This window comes from Gymnogyps californianus, chromosome 1 (genome assembly GCF_018139145.2).
Source record: "Gymnogyps californianus isolate 813 chromosome 1, ASM1813914v2, whole genome shotgun sequence".
Taxonomy (NCBI): Eukaryota; Metazoa; Chordata; class Aves; order Accipitriformes; family Cathartidae; genus Gymnogyps; species Gymnogyps californianus.
In genome coordinates, this window is record NC_059471.1 from 20,843,923 (window position 1) to 20,862,064 (window position 18,142).

The 18,142-nt window shown below is 35.8% G+C and overlaps 2 protein-coding genes across 2 annotated transcripts in view; one reads left to right on the forward strand and one right to left on the reverse strand.

Annotated features, from left to right (window-relative positions):
- Window positions 1-18,142, reverse strand: part of MIPEP (mitochondrial intermediate peptidase) — a 659,177-nt gene that overhangs the window by 261,538 nt on the left and 379,497 nt on the right. The window lies entirely within an intron of this gene.
- Window positions 1-18,142, forward strand: part of SGCG (sarcoglycan gamma) — a 151,309-nt gene that overhangs the window by 42,631 nt on the left and 90,536 nt on the right. The window contains exon 2 of the mRNA XM_050911847.1: window positions 2,221-2,308. Within this exon, the coding sequence (XP_050767804.1) occupies window positions 2,285-2,308 (24 nt within the window). The 5' untranslated portion in view covers window positions 2,221-2,284. The remainder of the gene's footprint in view (window positions 1-2,220; window positions 2,309-18,142) is intronic.

The following is an 18,142-nucleotide window of genomic DNA, read 5'->3' on the forward strand; positions in this document are numbered from 1 at the left end:
TTCATATCATATTAGAGCCTCTAACAGCAGTGGGAAGTCAGGAGAACTGGAAAAAATCTTTTTTGAAAAGTTGATTTTTCTGTTGCATCATTATTCAAGCTCACAAGTGGCTAACATGTACAAGAACAAGAATCAAGAACACTTGGACATTTCTCCTCAGTTCTTGGAAGTCCAGAGATGTCTCGTAACTAATTACTTCTTATATTTTCTGACCATTAATAAAATTACCCCCCACTTCAATTGCTTGAGAATTTGGTTGGTTTTGGTTTTTGCATTCAGTGATTCTAATAGATAAATATTTGTATGTGGTTTTGTGGGGGTTTTTTGCATTTGGCAATTCTAATAGGTATATATTTTCGTGTGAATTTTACTTTTTTCCCAGAGTATGTGCCATTTTATCATTAATGTAAATTGTTTTTGCTGTACTACTTGACCTTTCTGAACCTTTATCAAGGTATCTTTTAATATTTCATATGACAAAACTTCTGTTTCATCTGGAGTTATACATCCATACAACCTAATTTTAGCTATATATACTGTTTGCCACATAATTACAGTTGTTCAGCAATAGAGGACTTCTTAGTTAACTTCATTATTAACTATCTCTTGCAATGCAATTTTGGGGATACAAGAGGCTTGGGATATCTTTGTTTTTTTCTGAGGAGGGAGTGTGACTGACTGACTAATTTTAGGCCACAGAGAAAAAGATACTTCAAATGAAGAGCATGATTCCCGTACTAGCCAGATACTCTTTTGACTGCACAGATGATCTAAGAATCTATTTCCTGACTACAGTATATAAGCCTCTATGGACACATACTGCCTTTTCACAAATAGTCAGAGAAAATCTAACATGGAGAATTAAATTTTTAATTTAATAATTGCTGATCTCTTCTCCCTGGTATCCAGTGATAGGACGTGTGGGAATGGTTCAAAGCTGTGCCAGGGGAGGTTTAGACTGGACGTTAGGAAGCATTTCTTTACCGAGAGTGTGGTCAAACACTGGAACAGGCTTCCTAGAGAGGTGGTTGATGCTCCAAGCCTGTCAGTGTTTAAGAGGCATTTGGACAATGCCCTTAACAACATGCTTTAAATTTTGGTCAGCCCTGAATTGGTCAGGCAGTTCGACTAGATGATCGTTGTAGGTCTCTTCCAAGTGAAATACTCTATTCTAAAATAAAGCTAAAATTTCTTATTATTAACTGTAAAATTCTTGTGTAGTACTTTATTTCTAAGATAAACTCTGTTTTCCATAGAGGCTAGAATATTCTGCTTTTGCCCTAAATACCCTTTGCTTAACAAATCCTTATCACACTCTTTAAACATGTCACAGACATGAAAAATATCTGAATTAGTTAGAGAAGTTGATATACATAGGACGAAATATCTTCTGGCTTCTATGTCTGTTTTAGTTAAACAAATTAGTTAAACTGATATGTGATGGTCATTGTCTTCTCCACCATTGTGTTGTCTTGCAAGTTGAGGGATGAGCACATGTTCTTGAAATCTTGTAGGTATACACAGAATTTTTGTCAAAATTCTAATTTTTTGCTCTAAAAAAAAGTGACATCTTTTAATGGCATAATATTTGAACCACAATTTACGTATCTTTTTCCATTGTTTTTTCATGGTGTAAGTTTGCAAGTACTTCTAGTTAGTCAAGTGCTGGTATGAGTGGACTCTGACAATGTGGAAGATAAATATGTTTGCTTCATTACCTTTCCAGGACTAAGTCGTCAGTCATTGACTTTCAAAATCCAATTGAAAAGGAGTTCGGCAGTTTTTGGTGAGGAACGGGACATCAGCATTCTTGAATTATGAAGATAATTACTTGACTGAGAGAAAGACTTAGTTTTTGTACAAATGCAATGAAACCCCATAATTGAAGCCATTGTTCATTATATTAATGCATTCTAATGCTAGATGGAATTTTAACATTGCAACAGAAATATTTTTTATTATTTTTCACATAGATTTTTGACTAATATTCATTTCTCATTTACTGTAAACAGTGCTGTCTTGAACATTTGCAGTCCAAACAGCTGTTGGATGTCCAGTGTTTCATTTGTGTTCCACAATTTTAGTCTCAGTGGATTTTGGTCCATCACTTGTAAGATGATGTCAGTTAAAGTAGTCAGGAGGGCAGTTCAGGAATATATCTTGTTCTTTCCCCATACTCAAAATTTTTCCTTTCTCTTTCCATTCTTTGCATTTAAATAGGAAGACAGCTGCCTTCAGATGATACAGAACTCACTGACAGTTGCTTTTGCTTCAGTCCTGCTTCATGAGAACATCAGAAGATACTGAGGTATTTATTTGTTCTTTTCATTTTTAGAATTTCTACTTTGCAGGTATTAGGTAGAAGAGCAGACAAAAGACATCATGAATCTAGACCAAGAAGAGTAATCAGACGTGGAAAATAACACAAAAGTTCTGTCCATGAAGAGAGCTACTGGGTGATACAATCTAATCTCTTTCTATAGCTGGGCACTATGTTAGTCAATCTTTTTTTATAAATTGAGCAATCAAATAATTACAAATATGCCAAAAGGAAACATATTAAAATGCAGTTAAACTGTTGCTTTTTTGGGGTCTTCTATCCAGTTTTATCTGATCTTCTGCTTTTCTCCAAGAATGGACAAAAGATTTTGCAGGAAATCCCTGGAGATGAATACCCAATCACCTAAATAATGACTAAATAATGACCCCTTCAAAACTATCTGGCATTTATAGGTTTCTTCCTCTAATACTTACAGGGAATTTCAATTAGAGAAAAGCTTTGGTGTTAACACAGTATACAAATGCCTTCGTCCCAGTTTATCTTTCATAAATCCATGAGATTAAATACAAAAGCTGTTTTAAAGATACTGATAAATATTTTATTATAAAAAATATTTTTCATTTTTGTCAGATACCAGTGAATTAATTCCTTTGTATAGAAAAGAACTTCTCCATTTGATTATGTAAACAGAGTCTGATAAAGGATTAATGGCCACGGAATTCATAAAGGGAAAAAAGTATTTTGTAAGCCTGTGATCAGTTGGATTTGTGTCAGTCCTAAATTTATGATCTGCAGCTGTTAAATGTCTGATAGGAGCTTCATCTTCTAAAGCATGATAACAGTGTGAGTGCATGGCTAAAAAAAAGGAAACATTGTGCTTTGAGAAATGAAATTGTCCAAACATATGGATGATGATTGCAATGCTTCACATAGCACAAAACTTTTGTTCTGTAAATCTTAGAAATGTATGTTTTAATGCTTTTTAAATTGCACAGTTACCAGCACAGATCCTAAAATATCATAGGTTGAACAGAAAGTTTGTTGGTTAGTGTTTGTATAGTCAGTCTAACGTAAGCAGTGTTGGGCTGGAATTCTTTTTTCTGCATTTGAGAACTCAAAGCTTAAATGGCACTGAAAAAAGATGTCTCATAATTTCTATAATATCATCTTAAAATATGTAATATATGCAACATTTTTTTCTTTATAGCTCTTGGTATTCATATGCATCTTTCTTAAATACCAAGAATGGCTTAGCTTTTTGGAAAGGTTGGTAATTGTTAGTGTAGTTATTGTATAAAATTCATATGTGCTATTATAGGTATATTATATCTATTTCCTTTTTTTAAAGAGACTTTATATACCAGCTGGTATAGATTATAGTTAGAATAATGTTAGCATTAAAATTAAAAGTTTTCAGAAAAATGACTATTAAAATTCACTTGGATGTTACATATGGATTCAGAAAAGAAAGCAGAAGTCTTTTTTGTTTCTAATTTTGCATTGTGTGCTGTTAGCAGCTAACTATGTTAATAGTTTTTACGTGCAGATTCTATGAAGTGCTGCATGTTCTCAGATTTTAATAAAGCAGTTGGTGTTATGTGACAAGTTGGGCCATTTTAGTATGCATTATGGATTGGTTATGTCTTACAGTGGGGCAGTGCATTTCTGGAGTCAGTACACAACCATTTTAGCAGTAGAATTAGCCGCTTATGTCACAGATTATAATTAGCTGCATCTGTATGCCAAAGCAACAGGACGGAATGCAAAACACAGCCAAACATGCGAACGAATTTTCTTCCAGTGATATTTGGCCAAGCCTAAAATATCTTCCACTCCAGATTTGAAAGTAGTGGAAAAGTTAGACAATTCTCTCTGGGGAAGAGACTGATTGTAGTTTATTCGGAAGTCCACGTTGTTTCAGATCTCTAAGGTAAGTAACAATTTTTAAAATTTCTTTTTATATCTGTATTAAAATATTAGCATATTAATAACTGAGGGTTTTTTTTGTTTGTTCTTTACTTATTACATGGATGCACTGAGCTTCTCCCCATCTGATTTTCTGTGCAGCATTTCAGGCTGATTCTGTCCTCATTTAAGGATCATTTTGATGCTTATGTGAGTTCTTTTAGGACCTGAATTTAAGTGTTCATTTTTATATACAATTATTATTTTAGATTCTGACAGTTTAATTATACTTGGTTTTACAATTAAATGCAGTATTAAGTTGCATAGTTTAAACTTGCACTTGTGTGATACTAAGAATCTAACTTTTAGTACTTTTAAAATCTTTTACAATATCATATTACTCTACTTACAAATATCTGATTTGCGGTAGTAAACCTCTGATGCTTGTAGCTCTAAATTTTTCTCAGTTTATTTATCACATACTTAAAGTTAAATTTAGTCAAGAATGGATCCATGCTTCTGCTGAACACTTCTTTTTGGCTTGACAGTGTGATAATAACCTTCCATCTGAGGAACTGTTAACAAAAACAGTTCTAACTTCTGTGAAGTGTACTTGAGTTAATATGGAGTGTCCAACTATGTGTATACAAAACTCCTTTTACAAGTTTGTAATCTCCTTGAATTCAAATACATTTTCTCTTGGCTAATTTCACTGACTTAAGGAAAATTACTAACTAGGTATCAGTGCGTTACTGACTCATTATCAAATGATTTATTGGATGATACTTGGTGTACCTGCACCAACAGGTGCTCGCACTGCATATTTAATCATGCATCAGAATGAGCACATAAGTTCCTAAAACAGGATATTGCCAAAGTGTAGGAATGTGATTTGACTACATCAACACCAGTCAACTAGGCTCCTTTTATAGAGATACGGGTGGTTTCACCATATCTATCTTAAATCTCCTCCTACTTGAGGAGGAGATTAATCATGTCCTAGAAGTGTCCGCCTCTCTCCATTGTCTGTGTAGGGGGCCTAGGTAAGTATGGCTGATGTTATCTGTGTTTGGTGAGATGAATTCTAGCCTACATAGCCACATCCAACTGAGTAATCCACATGAGTGAACTATAGTAACTTTGTGCCATAGAGTTCTGAAAGTTTACAGTCAATTAAGATTTTGGAAGTTTTGATTGTGATGCACAGTCACAACTGATGTCACTTTGGCTGAGATGAATGTCCGTTTATCTTCTAAACAAATGTGATATTCACATATTAGATACAGAGTTCCTTTCCATTATGTAGTGAAGAACAAATGGTCCTAGAATACCACCAAAGGGTAAGAACCACTGCGTGGAGTTAAACTAAAAATAAAAGGATCTAAATTAAGCCCAGCATTAGAGGGAACCATTTAAAATCTCTTTTCTAAACCTTTACACTTTTGCTAATAACATGCAATTTTTTCGTGGTTCAAAACTCAGTGGTTAAAAGCAGGTTATATTTTAGTTTTTATTCATAATCATAAGGCTTTAGTAACAACATGAAGATACAATATTCATCCTTACTTTAACAGGTTTGTAATTATACAGATATGTGTGACTATACTTAGTGTTGAGAATACTCATGCAAGAATGTATGTTTTAATCTAAGGGAAAAGAGTTTTGGAGGAACACTTGAAAGAAAGAAATGGCTATAGTGTATCATACAAACCCAAGCCTCTGTCAAAAGGCACAGAAAAGTTGGATGTACAAAGATCCTCTTGCTTGAATAGCCTTGGGAGTTTTATTCCTTCCTGTGAAAAGTAATGCCTTTTACATGAGATACAAATCCCAGGTCCTGACCTCTTACAGTTTTTAATTATTTTCATGACTTGGAATTAAGTAAGCTGGATTTCCTGTGGACTTACTTCTCAAAGTTGATTGTCTTAGATGTTTAACGAGCAGTGACTGAAGGTTTTCCATAACAGAGACATTTACAAGGTCTTTGCCTCATACAGGTTTTCTGATATCTAATAAGGTCGTCTTGCCCATTGCAGTCTCTCAGTGGAGACATAAATGGGGTTTCTTCCTCTCTCTTCTGTCTTATTTTCAGAAAGTTTGTAGGAGTGTAGTATTTCTGAGACCTCTACTAGTCTGTTGAATTTGCTTGAAATTGGCCAAGAAACTCAAAAGCTTTTGTAGGAGGGAGGGAAACAAATGGGAGACAGATGATTTAGACAGTGACATAGAGTGTGGTTGCTTTTTTATTTATTAAATGAGGCTAAAAGCATCATGGCAGTTTGGATAACAGGTTAATTCAATATCCTGGTCAAATTTTCAGCTTGGGTAACAATATTCTCACTATTTAATTCATCTGTAACTTTGGCTACCTGGGCCAGTCTTCTCATTAAACCTTTCTGTATTGCCAAAAGCAGTTAAACAGCTGCTGCATTTCATGCCATGGTTGGTTATGTTTCTGGGGGGGATGAAGTACTACTTCTGTATAAGAATGTAAAGAGAAATATTAACTAAAGTACACCCAATATTTTTAAAAATGGAGTATGGTATGTGCTAAGTGCTGGATATTGCTGGTATCACTAAGACATATAATGTGTTTGGGTTTTTGTGTGTGTGCATATGTATATCCTGAACGTTGTCTGTAAGAATCAGGTATATATGTTTTTTCAATAATGGGATGTAGAGGAAGAATCATCTTGTAGTAATGCCTGTTAAAACTCTTCAGTTCCTCCTTGTTTATTTGCTGTGTGGTCAGTGCTCTGAGGAACAAAAGAAGTCTTAGTACCTTTTCTTCCCTTTAGCTTTTTCCAGTAGTGCGAGTGGCAGATACTAAATTTTATGCAGACTTTTTGCATCATTGGCTTATTAGTTCTGGATACTAGTGGCTTTCAGAAAAGGCTGGCTGTGTAGTGTACATCAGCCTCTTTCAAGTTAAAGTTTCACGGAGGTCCTACTTTGAATTTCGAAGCTGTTAGGCCTGGCTATGAGAAGCATGCAGCCTCTGTCAGTGATGGCTGCTGATGGAAGGAGATGTGTCCGCAAAGTTCCACTGCACCCAATTTCCTCAGTTTTGAGGAAAAGGAGATTGAAGTGAGGGGCAGTAAAAAGTAAATAAAAACCATGTTCTGGTGACTCCGGACTGCTGAAAGCAGAATAAAATGGAAGTGGTTCTTAAAAAATAAATGCTCTGGAATGAAGCTGAGTCAGCAGAGTGCAACTATGGCAATGGACCCTAACCGCAGACCGGGCTGCATTAACGAGGCTGTAGATGGCAAGCTGCATCCAAAGGTCTGTTCCAGTCCAGCTCTGAACTGGAATAGGTGATCTGCAGAGGTCCATTGCAACCTATTTTTTTCTGCGATTCTCAGAATTTGTTTACAAAGATTTTCCTGAATATTCCCTTTATTATTATTATTTACCTACTGGTCTTGATTACTCCCCTGGTTGTCTTACTGGCTGATCCAATCTGCAATGTTTCAGATTTCATGTCTACTTTCAGTATGAGCAGGGCATCACAGTTTACCCAATATGTCATGGGAGATTGGTAGCTAGTAGTATTCTCAAGTCCCTGTTGGACCCGCATAAAGTTCCCATAAATCAGTATGAATTGACTGTAATATTGGACTTGAATTTTACTTGGAAATACAAGGAAGGAAATGGACAGATTCAGAGTTTAAAGCCAAAAAAGTAACAGTGAGTATTATTTTAATGTCAGCATTCCCTGTGAGCTGAAAAGTCACAGGAGGATATTTGGGAGACTGGCAGAAAAGGTTGTAGTTATTGTTTGCCTGAGTGAAAGTTTTCATAGTAGGGATAAGAAAATGATAAGATAGATTTCAGTATGCAGAGGAGGAAGAGGTTGATTGGGGTTTGACCTGAGTGCCAGACAAGAGAGAGAGAGCATGGTGAACACTCCCAAAAGTCAACATGGATGAGGCAGACAAGGCTGCGTCAGGTTTGGTTCCTGCCACATTCCTGTAATAGTATCTTGATAAGCTTTATACCTTCATACTGCACCCCAAGGCTTCTAGCATATATTCTGGTTCTACAAAAAGACAGTCATATTTGAGGGCTAAAGAGGTGAAAGTTTACCCAGAGGACACCCAAAGCCAAGTTTTATGGATGGATGTAGTATAAAGTTTTATGGAGATGGAGCCAAACTTTCTGTAGGATGGGCAGCAAGACCGGGATAGGAGATGGTAGTCCTCTGCTGCCCATGCTACTTTTCAGGCTATTTTTCTAGACTCAAGTGCTCAAATAGACCTGATGAAGGGCCTAAATGCCAAAAAAACTTGTCTACTTTTTCAGTCCTACTGTTTGGTATAATAAAAGATATTTATTTTACCCACAAAACTTTTCTTCTTTGTAACATTCTACTTCTAGTTTTGTTGTGTTATGGTAGGTATTTTCCATTTAATGAAAGTTCTGAAGAAGGCTTCTGAAAACTGTTATCTTGCTTAAACACAGAACTGCATTATGAAATAGTATATTTCATTCTGCATGATTTCATGAGTCATTTAATAATTATGTACAATGCGTGTGTGAAGATAATGCTTTCAAACAGAAACGCAGTTCTTATATTCATGAAGTTGTATAAGACTTTATTAATATATTGTCATAACAGAGAAGAAACAGTTTGTAAGCTGTATTTGATAAAACCACTCTTTGTGTTTATCTGAGTACTCCACATTCTTTTTGAATTGTATATTTCATTGAAATTCTGTTAGTAACAATTTTCACGATCTGTGAAAAGTACTTGCTTTTTTACATTTAGATTGATATATTGTATTAATTTTGCTTTTAGTTAAACATCTGTTGAACTGATAGTGTTGTGATTGTTGGTGACTTGTTTTAACTGATTTTAGTCATGTTTATGGAAGACAAAGCCATATCCCCTTAGCCATATTGAAAACATCTAAAATGCTACTTAAATTAAGAACATTAAAATGACTGTCTTCCTGTATCAGAAACCCTCAGGTAGGATGACTTTAGTCATCCTAGTAACGTATGACTTTAACTCAGGAAAAAATTCAAAACTAGCATTCAAAAAATTATCTAGAAATAAGCTGTGATTTAGGGTTGTTTAGTAAGTGAAGCATATAAATGGCTAGAACGTAAAATAATGAAAACAAAGGCAGCAGAAAGCAAAATTATTCTCTCTTCCTTTGTTTTATCAGAAGATTCCATCTTTTGCTACCTTTCCCTTCTCTTTGTGACTTTCTTCAGCATTCCCTGGACACTTTCTCCCCATATTTTAGAATCTCCACCTATGTGTCTCATGTTTGTTTCCTGAGTGTACCCACTACTTAACATTCTTCTCTTATCCCCAAGAGTCTACTCACAGTATTTAGTTTACTGTACTTAAATTATGCTGTGGAGACTTTTTCTTTGTTACATGTCTGATTTCATATTTTGTTAATTCACAGCTAAAAAGAAATGAGAACATTTACAAGACAATTTTCCCATCCTGAAACAGATTTCAGCATTGTGGTAGATGATTTTACATTTCAGCTGAATTTTATCCAGCTTTTTCTTTCAGATTGAAGTAATAGATTTTAAAGCCATGAGGACACTCTTTACTTTTGTACACTAGAGGCTAACAAAAATCTCTCAGTTGTCCTTATATTGAACTAAAACCTTTCTGACGCATGATTACCTTCCAGAAATGTGTGTAAGGTTGTTCTTCAACTGCCAGTCAAGGAATCAAAATCTGTCCTAGGCAGAATTTAGTTGCCCAGATGGTAGAGAACAGTCCAAACCACCTGCAAACCTGGCCTAGGTGAACCTGCAGAAACTAAGATCTAGCATCATTTATCTTTATTTTGCCATTAGAAACTTGCATAGACTTTCCCAGAATTTGAGTTTAGGAAAGCCTAATTTGCAGCTCTTTCTCTTCCTGGAGAAATGCTTACATGAGAAGTCACCACCACTGTTCTGGGATTAGTGGAATGTTCATTTATTGTAGGGACAATTATCAGAGGGCTTTAATCAAAATATAAATGTTTTGCTGCCTGCCTCTGACTCACAATGGAGCTTATCTGCCAAACATATCAGATGAGGAAGTTTTTAAACGTATGTGGGACCTCTTATTTATGCTGTTGTGGAACTTGCTTTTCCAAGTAAAGGCTTTGCTAGACTGTAAAGCGGGTTTCAGGATTAATGATCCCTACACAGTGAAGTAAGTTGTTCTCTTGAAATAGGGGTCTAATCCAGCCTATAGTGCAGGTAATAAGCGATCTGAGCATGCACAAAAGCCACAAATAATTTTTCTTAACTGCGTATCAGAACCAGTACATCAGCATGAGCTGCAGTTTTCTTTGAACCTACAAGGAACAGTTTAGGGAATTGGTGTTAATGCCTTTGATTCTGTTTTCACAAACTCTGGTTAAAAATTTCGAAGCTCTGGAGCTAGTCTGTTGCTCATTATTTATGGTCAAAACTGCAAGTAATACTGCAGTGGATGCATAGGTAGCAAATAGCATACTGATATTGTTACTAGACTTTCCTGTTACAATACTCCTTTTTTCTTTATGTTCTGGGTTGCTTCTCTGGTAAGATCTCAGACTACAAAAACTGATTGACATGTCAGACAATATTGTCTATATTTGATGAGCAAACAATGTCTAATTTGAGTTAAAAAAGGCAAGTTATACTTGTGCTCTATGAATGTCTTTTCCTGTGTATGCCCAAAGAATAACTTTAGACATAAATACATACATAATAACTACAGACATACTTCCTGGAGGATGTAATGTGCTTGTTATTTGATCCAAATAGGAATTGTTTTCCAGTTTCCCAGATTAGGATCTTTAAAATTAAGAAATATGCCAAAAGTAAGTCTTACTTTTCAGATTACAGTACTTGATTTACATCAGTAAATCAACTTTAATTGAAAGTTAAGAATCTTAATAATAACTGCTTTTTTCCATTTCGGATTAAATACTTTCTATGAAAAATTCTACTTTGAGATACAAGGAGTATATATGTTATGTCGAATGAGAGATTTTGCTCTTAGTTTTTTTTGGAATGCATACATACTTAACATGTACTTCTGGGTTTTGTTTATGCTTCATTTGTTTTTACAGCTAATTGAAAGATCAGCTACATCCTTCCTATTGGTTTTAATCCAAGAAGTGGCATACTGATCAAAAGCAGTATTTATATATTTTGCTATGTTCTTCATCTGCTGTGTTTCTTGCATTGCATTATTGCTTTGTCACGGTTGCTGAAGAAACTTAGAGTCGGTTGCTGCCTAAACAGTTGAAGTCAACATCACCAAAAAAGGCTGCTGTAGTACATGTCTTTTGATGATTTCCTTATGTGTCTAATACACATTTAAATTAATCTGGTTTTCCCCTGTGTAAGTAAAAATGAGTAATAAAGCTGTTGTGACCGGGACTGCAACGCAACAGAAGCACATCAGTTTGTATTCATTGACATTTAAAATTCATCAGAAAAGGGCAGAGATTTAAAATGTGTGATGAGACACAGTATACATAGGAAAGCATTTTGCTTCCCTTGCCACTGAAAAGGAAAGTGAATTTTGAATTTTTAGTTTAGTTTCATGTGACTTTTCAAAAAAGGTACAATTGTGACTTTCTAGATGCAAGGTCAAATTATTCTTCTTTCATATTTTTTAAAACATATCTGTGATCAATCACTTGAATTAGGGAGGGAAGACATGAGGATTAATTTTAATCTTTAGCCTCTGCATCTAGTTCCATTCCTTGTTTCTTTGGTGTATTTTCACTTCATTATTCAAAAAAAGCTTCACGGAATAGCAGTATAACTCCATTTACTATGTGAAATCATTTAGGAAGGCTAAATAAACAGCTTTTCAAGGTCCTCAGCCAACACAGGAAAGCACCACAGAAAGGAGTTAAGTTATCTGTTTTGTAATTGTGCTGAAGTCTACTGTATGAACTGGAAGTATGCCTCTAAAGAGATAACAGCATGCTACCTGGAAGTAGCACTTTCATAAAAGCAGCAGCAAGAACAGGAAAAAGAGAAAAGGTTATGCCAATGCATATGTCTTTATATACTTAAATAGAGCTGTTTCTTTTTGCTCTCACAGAGAGCACCTCTTCCCAGCACTGAGGATATGAAATACTTTTCCTGAGAACAACATTGAGGATAATGTTAAAGGACTTTTGCTAAAAGCTCTGTCCAAGCAGGACTTGCATTAGGAACAGTATTTCTACAAGATATATTTTGGCCTTGCTGGTAATCATTGTTGTATGATAGAAAGGATCTGCTGTCACACACCTAGAAAATAAAAAGATATATTTTTTTAAAAAAGTATTTTTAAATAGAAAAAGATATAATTGCCTTTTTTAAAAGTATTTTTTTAAAGTACCTAAAATTATTCTTTGTCTGGTGGACATCCACACAAGATTATGATATGTCCTGGTTTCAGCTGGGACAGAGTTAACTCTCTTCTTAGTAGCTGGTACAGTGCTGTGCTTTGGATTTAGTGTGAGAATGGTGCTGATAACACACTGATGTTCTAGTTGTTGCTAAGTAGCGCTTACCTTAAGCCAAGGACTTTTCAGTTTCCCATGCTCTGCCAGCAAGCAGGTGTGCAAGAAGCTGGGAGGGAGCAGAGCCGGGGCAGCTGACCTGAACTAGCCAAAGGGGTATTCCATACCATGGAACGTCATGCCCAGTATATAAACTGGGGGGAGTTGGCCGGGAGGCGCGGATCGCTGCTGGGGCATTGGTCAGCGGGTGGTGAGCAATTGCATTGTGCATCACTTGTCTTTTCTTGGGTGTTATTTCTTTTTTTTTTTTGTTGTATTCCTTTTCATTACAATTATTATTATTCTTAGTTAGTAGTGTATTTTATTTTTACTTTAGTTATTAAAGTGTTCTTATCTCAACCCACGAGTTTTACTTTTTTTTTTTTCCTCCTCCTCCCCACCCCACTGGGAGGGGGAGGGGGAAGCGGCTGCGTGGTGCTTAGTTGCTGGCTGGCATTAAACCACGACATAATAGCAGAGATTCTTTCATGATTTGTCTCCATCAGAGGGATTGCTTTCATTTCCTTCACATTTATAAAGAAATTCAAGCCTTTCAGTATGTTCAACAACACCAGTGAAGATTATTTCCCCATTCCTCCCCCTGAGTTAGCTTTGCAATTCTGGCACATCTGTCACACTTTTCCTAAGTATATAAATAACCAGAAAAAGCATGACAAATAACAAAAAAGTTTTTAAAAAATTTATGCCTACCAGTGTTTTGAGATTCCTGGTGTTGTCTCCAGTGAAGGAAAATTGAAGGCCACAAAAACAATTCTTATTTGCATTTAATGGTCCTTAAGAAATTAAATTCTGTACACAGAAACCTAATCTTCACTGCAACTCAAAGCGACAAACTACCAGATCCTGTCTGCAAAGTTTAACTTCACTATGTGTTAAAGTAAAACTTTGTGGTGTTTCTTTTCTTAAGATACTGTACATTGATGATAAAGGAGGAATTGAAAGTAAGTGAGACAATCCAAGCAATACAGTTTAAAAAAAAAAAAGGTGAGAGCAGCAATTTAAATGCCAGTACAAACATTATGGGATGTATCCATTTTGTCAAATACTCAAACAAACTACTTCTTTTAATGTCCATGATATCCAGAGACATACAAACCACTCTAAAGTAGCCAGAATTCTATTTAATCACCCAGGTTAGGAGTATTACTGCTGACCTGATATAATAAAAGTTTGAATGTGATGACTTAAGAGGAGTTCTTAGATGTTCTTTCCAAATAAGCAGTATGCTAAATAAATACTCTTGAAATAAATTAAAAACTGTATACCTTGTAGTGCAAAAGAAGTGTATTAAGATTATTCTTTGAACTATTCATCCAGATTTCCTATTTCTTAAAATTGTGACTTTTTATTTCTCTTTTTATGAAGGAATATTATTTCAATTCAAATTAGTATGACTTTACTACGTTTATCTAGAGAAGACAGTTTTTTAACTACTATCAGAAATACTTCGTACAATGGTACATATTAGAAACAGGTTAGCTCCTTTGAAACACTTTAAATTGCAGTCAAAACCACAGCAAATTCTGTTTGTCTTTTGGACAAATAAGTAAACTCTGAAGTTTATAGGCAAAATAATTTTTGTGAAATTACACATAATACAGATTACCAATTCTTCATGGAAAATTGTTATTGCAATACAAAATTATCAATATTTTATATTGGCAAAACTTAATCTAAGATTTAACTTAGGTTCACCCTCTTTCCAACACAGAATAAGATATTTCCTTATGCATGTCAAATATGTAAAATGTACTCAGTGTGTACATTTCAAGTCACAAATCCACACTCGACTTGTGCTCAGCTTCAAAAATAACTGCGTAAGGATGAAGGTGCTTGCCAAAAAGTACACTGAAAGTGTCCCATAAAATATTTAAGAGCATTATATTGGAAGGACAGATTGGATATATGCTCTCTATCAAAAAAAGTTTGAGAGAGGGCAAAAGTAACTCAGCAGGGCAAATCAGCAGATTAAGGGAAATAATTAGAAGCAGGAAGTTGTATTTCCAAAATCTGAAGTTGTGTGCAAATGAACAAAATAGAAAAGATCATGAACTCTGGCAGGTTAAATCTAAAAACAATACAGCTGGGCAAAAATGTTTAAGGAACAATGAACATCATAAGTGACGATAAATCTTTCTTCAAACATGAGAACCACCAAAACCTGCCAGGTAGTTTGTATGGTAAATGGATGATCAGACTCTAAAAAGAATGGTCAGAGAAGTGAAGGATATAAGAAGTATGCCAAATGAATTATTTGTGTTTCTGTTAATTGTGGAAGAAGCTGGAGCACTTCCTGTGCTAGAACCCCATTTTAGGGGTACTCATCAAAGGTTCTATTTCAGAATAAAAGGCCTATAGAAAAAGCTTATCTATAGGGGACATGTAGATAAAATATATAGTAATATTCAAAATCAGAAGATATGTACCAAAGACCTCTGAAAGAACTCAAGAGTAAAATAAGTTAACTACTAATGGTGATAAAAGGCCAGCTCTAAAGACTGCAGAATCCTAGATTAATTTAAATTGCAAGGGGCCTCTGGAAATCATCTAGTCCATCCTCCTGCTGTACTTGATCAGAGAGTCTGTAGCAGACTCTTAGCAGAACATCACTTGTCCTTTGATCTTTCTCATAACCTCCTGAATGTCTCCGTTTCTGTTTCAAAGGAAAACTGTATGCATTTGACTCAACCCTTTGCACACAGCGCAACCCTCTTCCCTCTTGCCTTCCCAGCCTTTCTTTCCTGAGTGCTTGTATCCATCCATTGCAGCGTTCCAGTCATGTGGGCTATCCAATGTATTTCTGTAATTCCAGTGGGATCATTGCTCTGCAGCTGTGCATGATCTTCTAATTGCTCGTTTGTTTCCCATGCTGTGTTCATTCACGTACAGACACTGGAGATGGGCCCCAGTCCTGCCATTTTTATAAGGAAAGAGAAAGAGCCTTCTCCATCATGCTGTTCCCTGGATGCTTCTTTGCTGCCCCCCGTGCATTCACTTCTCTTAGGGCTATAGCAACCCTCTCCTGATGTACCTAGTTTAAAGCTTTCCTCACTAAGTTAGCAAAGATGCTCTTGCCCAACTTGGTCAGATGGATCCCATCTCTTCTCAATAGTTCTCACTCCTTAAAGAGGCTCCTGTGGTCATAAAAGCCAAAGCTCTGCCTCTGACACTAGCTAAGTAGTAAGGTGTTAACATGCAGGATATGTCCACTCCGATGTGAACCTTTCTCTTTCAGTGGAAGGATTGAGGAGAAAACCAGCTGGCCCTTATACCCTTTACCCCTCCCCCAGAGCTCCATAGTCACTCTTCATGTGCTCACCCTTAGGAGTGTCATTGCTGCCCATGTGATGAGCAGCAAGGGCTGGATAAGCCTCAGAAGTCTGCAATATCCTATATCTGATCACTCAGCAAGCAGCAGAACTCCCAAGACATCAAAGTCAGGTCAGCGGATGGGTGCCTCTGTCTCCTGCTAAAGGAAGTCTCCAATGACAATCACCTACCTGTTGCCTATGCAGGTTGCCACTCTCCATCTTTTTTTACTTCGCTGAAGGGCATTTCAAGATTGAATGATCGGAAGTGAAAATGGCAGATAAAATTCAGCCTAGGTAGATGTGAAGTTTTGCACATGGGGGGAAAAAAGGCCTTCAAATGCAAAGTGATGATATCTGAACTATTACAACTTCATAGTGAGATCCTGGGGTTATGATGGATGATTCATTGAAAACACCAGTTCAGTGCCCGCTAGTTGTCAGAAAATGAAACATTTGGAATTCATGGGGAATGGTAGAGATCAAAAGAGAGTACATTGTACAACTCCATAATCTACCTGCCTTTTGAATCCTGTGTGCTGTTTTTGTTCCTCCTCCATCTCTGAACTGAGTAAGTTAAGAAGAAGGTAACAAGTACAACCAAAGGAATAGCAATGCTTTCATACAAGGAGGACAACACAACCTAGAAAAGAAATGACCAGGGTCAGAGAGAACAATATGATGGAGATCTGTAAGAAGGCTTCCATTCTTTCATCAGTATCATCTTTCAGTCACCATGAGAGAGAGGCTTTTGAGCTAAATGGACTTTGGTCTGCTCCAGTATAGTCCCTTTTATGGTTTTAACCTCATATATAAGATAATAAACATAAAAAATGTTCTTTGATTATTTGTGTAGGTCAATTTGTTGTTATCAAATGGGATCTACTGATTGAATAGGATATAGTAACACAAAGCAACTGAAACAAAATTGAAAAAATATTTCTGAAATTTTTTTTTATTTACATCAGTCATTAGGTTTCCTAATATTTTTTAAATATTTGATTTTGTTTTATTATTTATCACATGTTCTGTTCTTGTAGGAAAAGTATGTGTTTTAAAATAAAACCTGTTTGTAAAGGCTATTTCAAATATTACCCTGTTCATTGTTTCTGTCTATCAGTATTTCATTCTGTTTTAATTTTCTTTTTTTTTAATAAATTAAACTGATGGAATTCTACTTACTGTTTGTTCACCTCAAAGTTGCTACCCCCCCATCTTTTTTGACTTTGCAGCCGAATTTGAGTATGATAAAATGAAGGCATAGAGGTTTTCAGGGTAATGAAGTTTTTTCAAGTTTAGTGAAAGTTTCTTGTGAGGTAATGCCCTCATTAAAGGAAAACTCTGTCCTGGTACATTCTGTTGGCATGTGAATAGTATCTACCGGGTCAGAACACACAACTCAAGCTAGCTAGTAGTGTTATGTATTATATTTTGCCCAGGAAATTTTTTTAAAAAAAAATCATGTCCATTGATGTGGATACTTGAAGAACAAAAGGTACAAATCTGTATACAACTAAGTCTCATTACTTCTTCTGTTTATAGTGCAAATCATTAATTAAGCTTTCACTGTTTCTTTGCTGTCTTTAAAGGATTTTTAGGCACAACTGAAAGCAACAGCAAACATACCCAGGCCCTCTGCCCTATTCTCTTTTTATTCCCTTTGTACACTGTTGCTAATTTCAGTTTCATCTTAGCTGCTGATATAAGTGGTAAGTACAAACTGAGCTTCGAGTTTGCTGTTTCCCAGCACTCCTCCTAGATGAAACACTTACATGCCAACACAAATTCCAAGTTTGTTTCAGAATATTATTGTTGTGATGATAAAGGATGTACTGTCTGTTCAAATACCACATCTGAACTGCATCATGATCAGAGGTAGTGAGGACCAGTCCTTCATGTCTGTGGCTGTTTGTAACATCTAAGAATTCCTGTGTTAGATCACTCTGGGGTATCATGAGTCAGCTTCGGTAGGTGTTAAATTAATATTGGTTGATCAGGGGACCCTAGAGACAGAAGCTCTTCTTTGCAGTACTTCCTAAACAACTTTATATGTACCTAGCCATACCTGAATCACTGTCTTGACAGTGATGTTTGGGGTTTTTTTTCTCCAC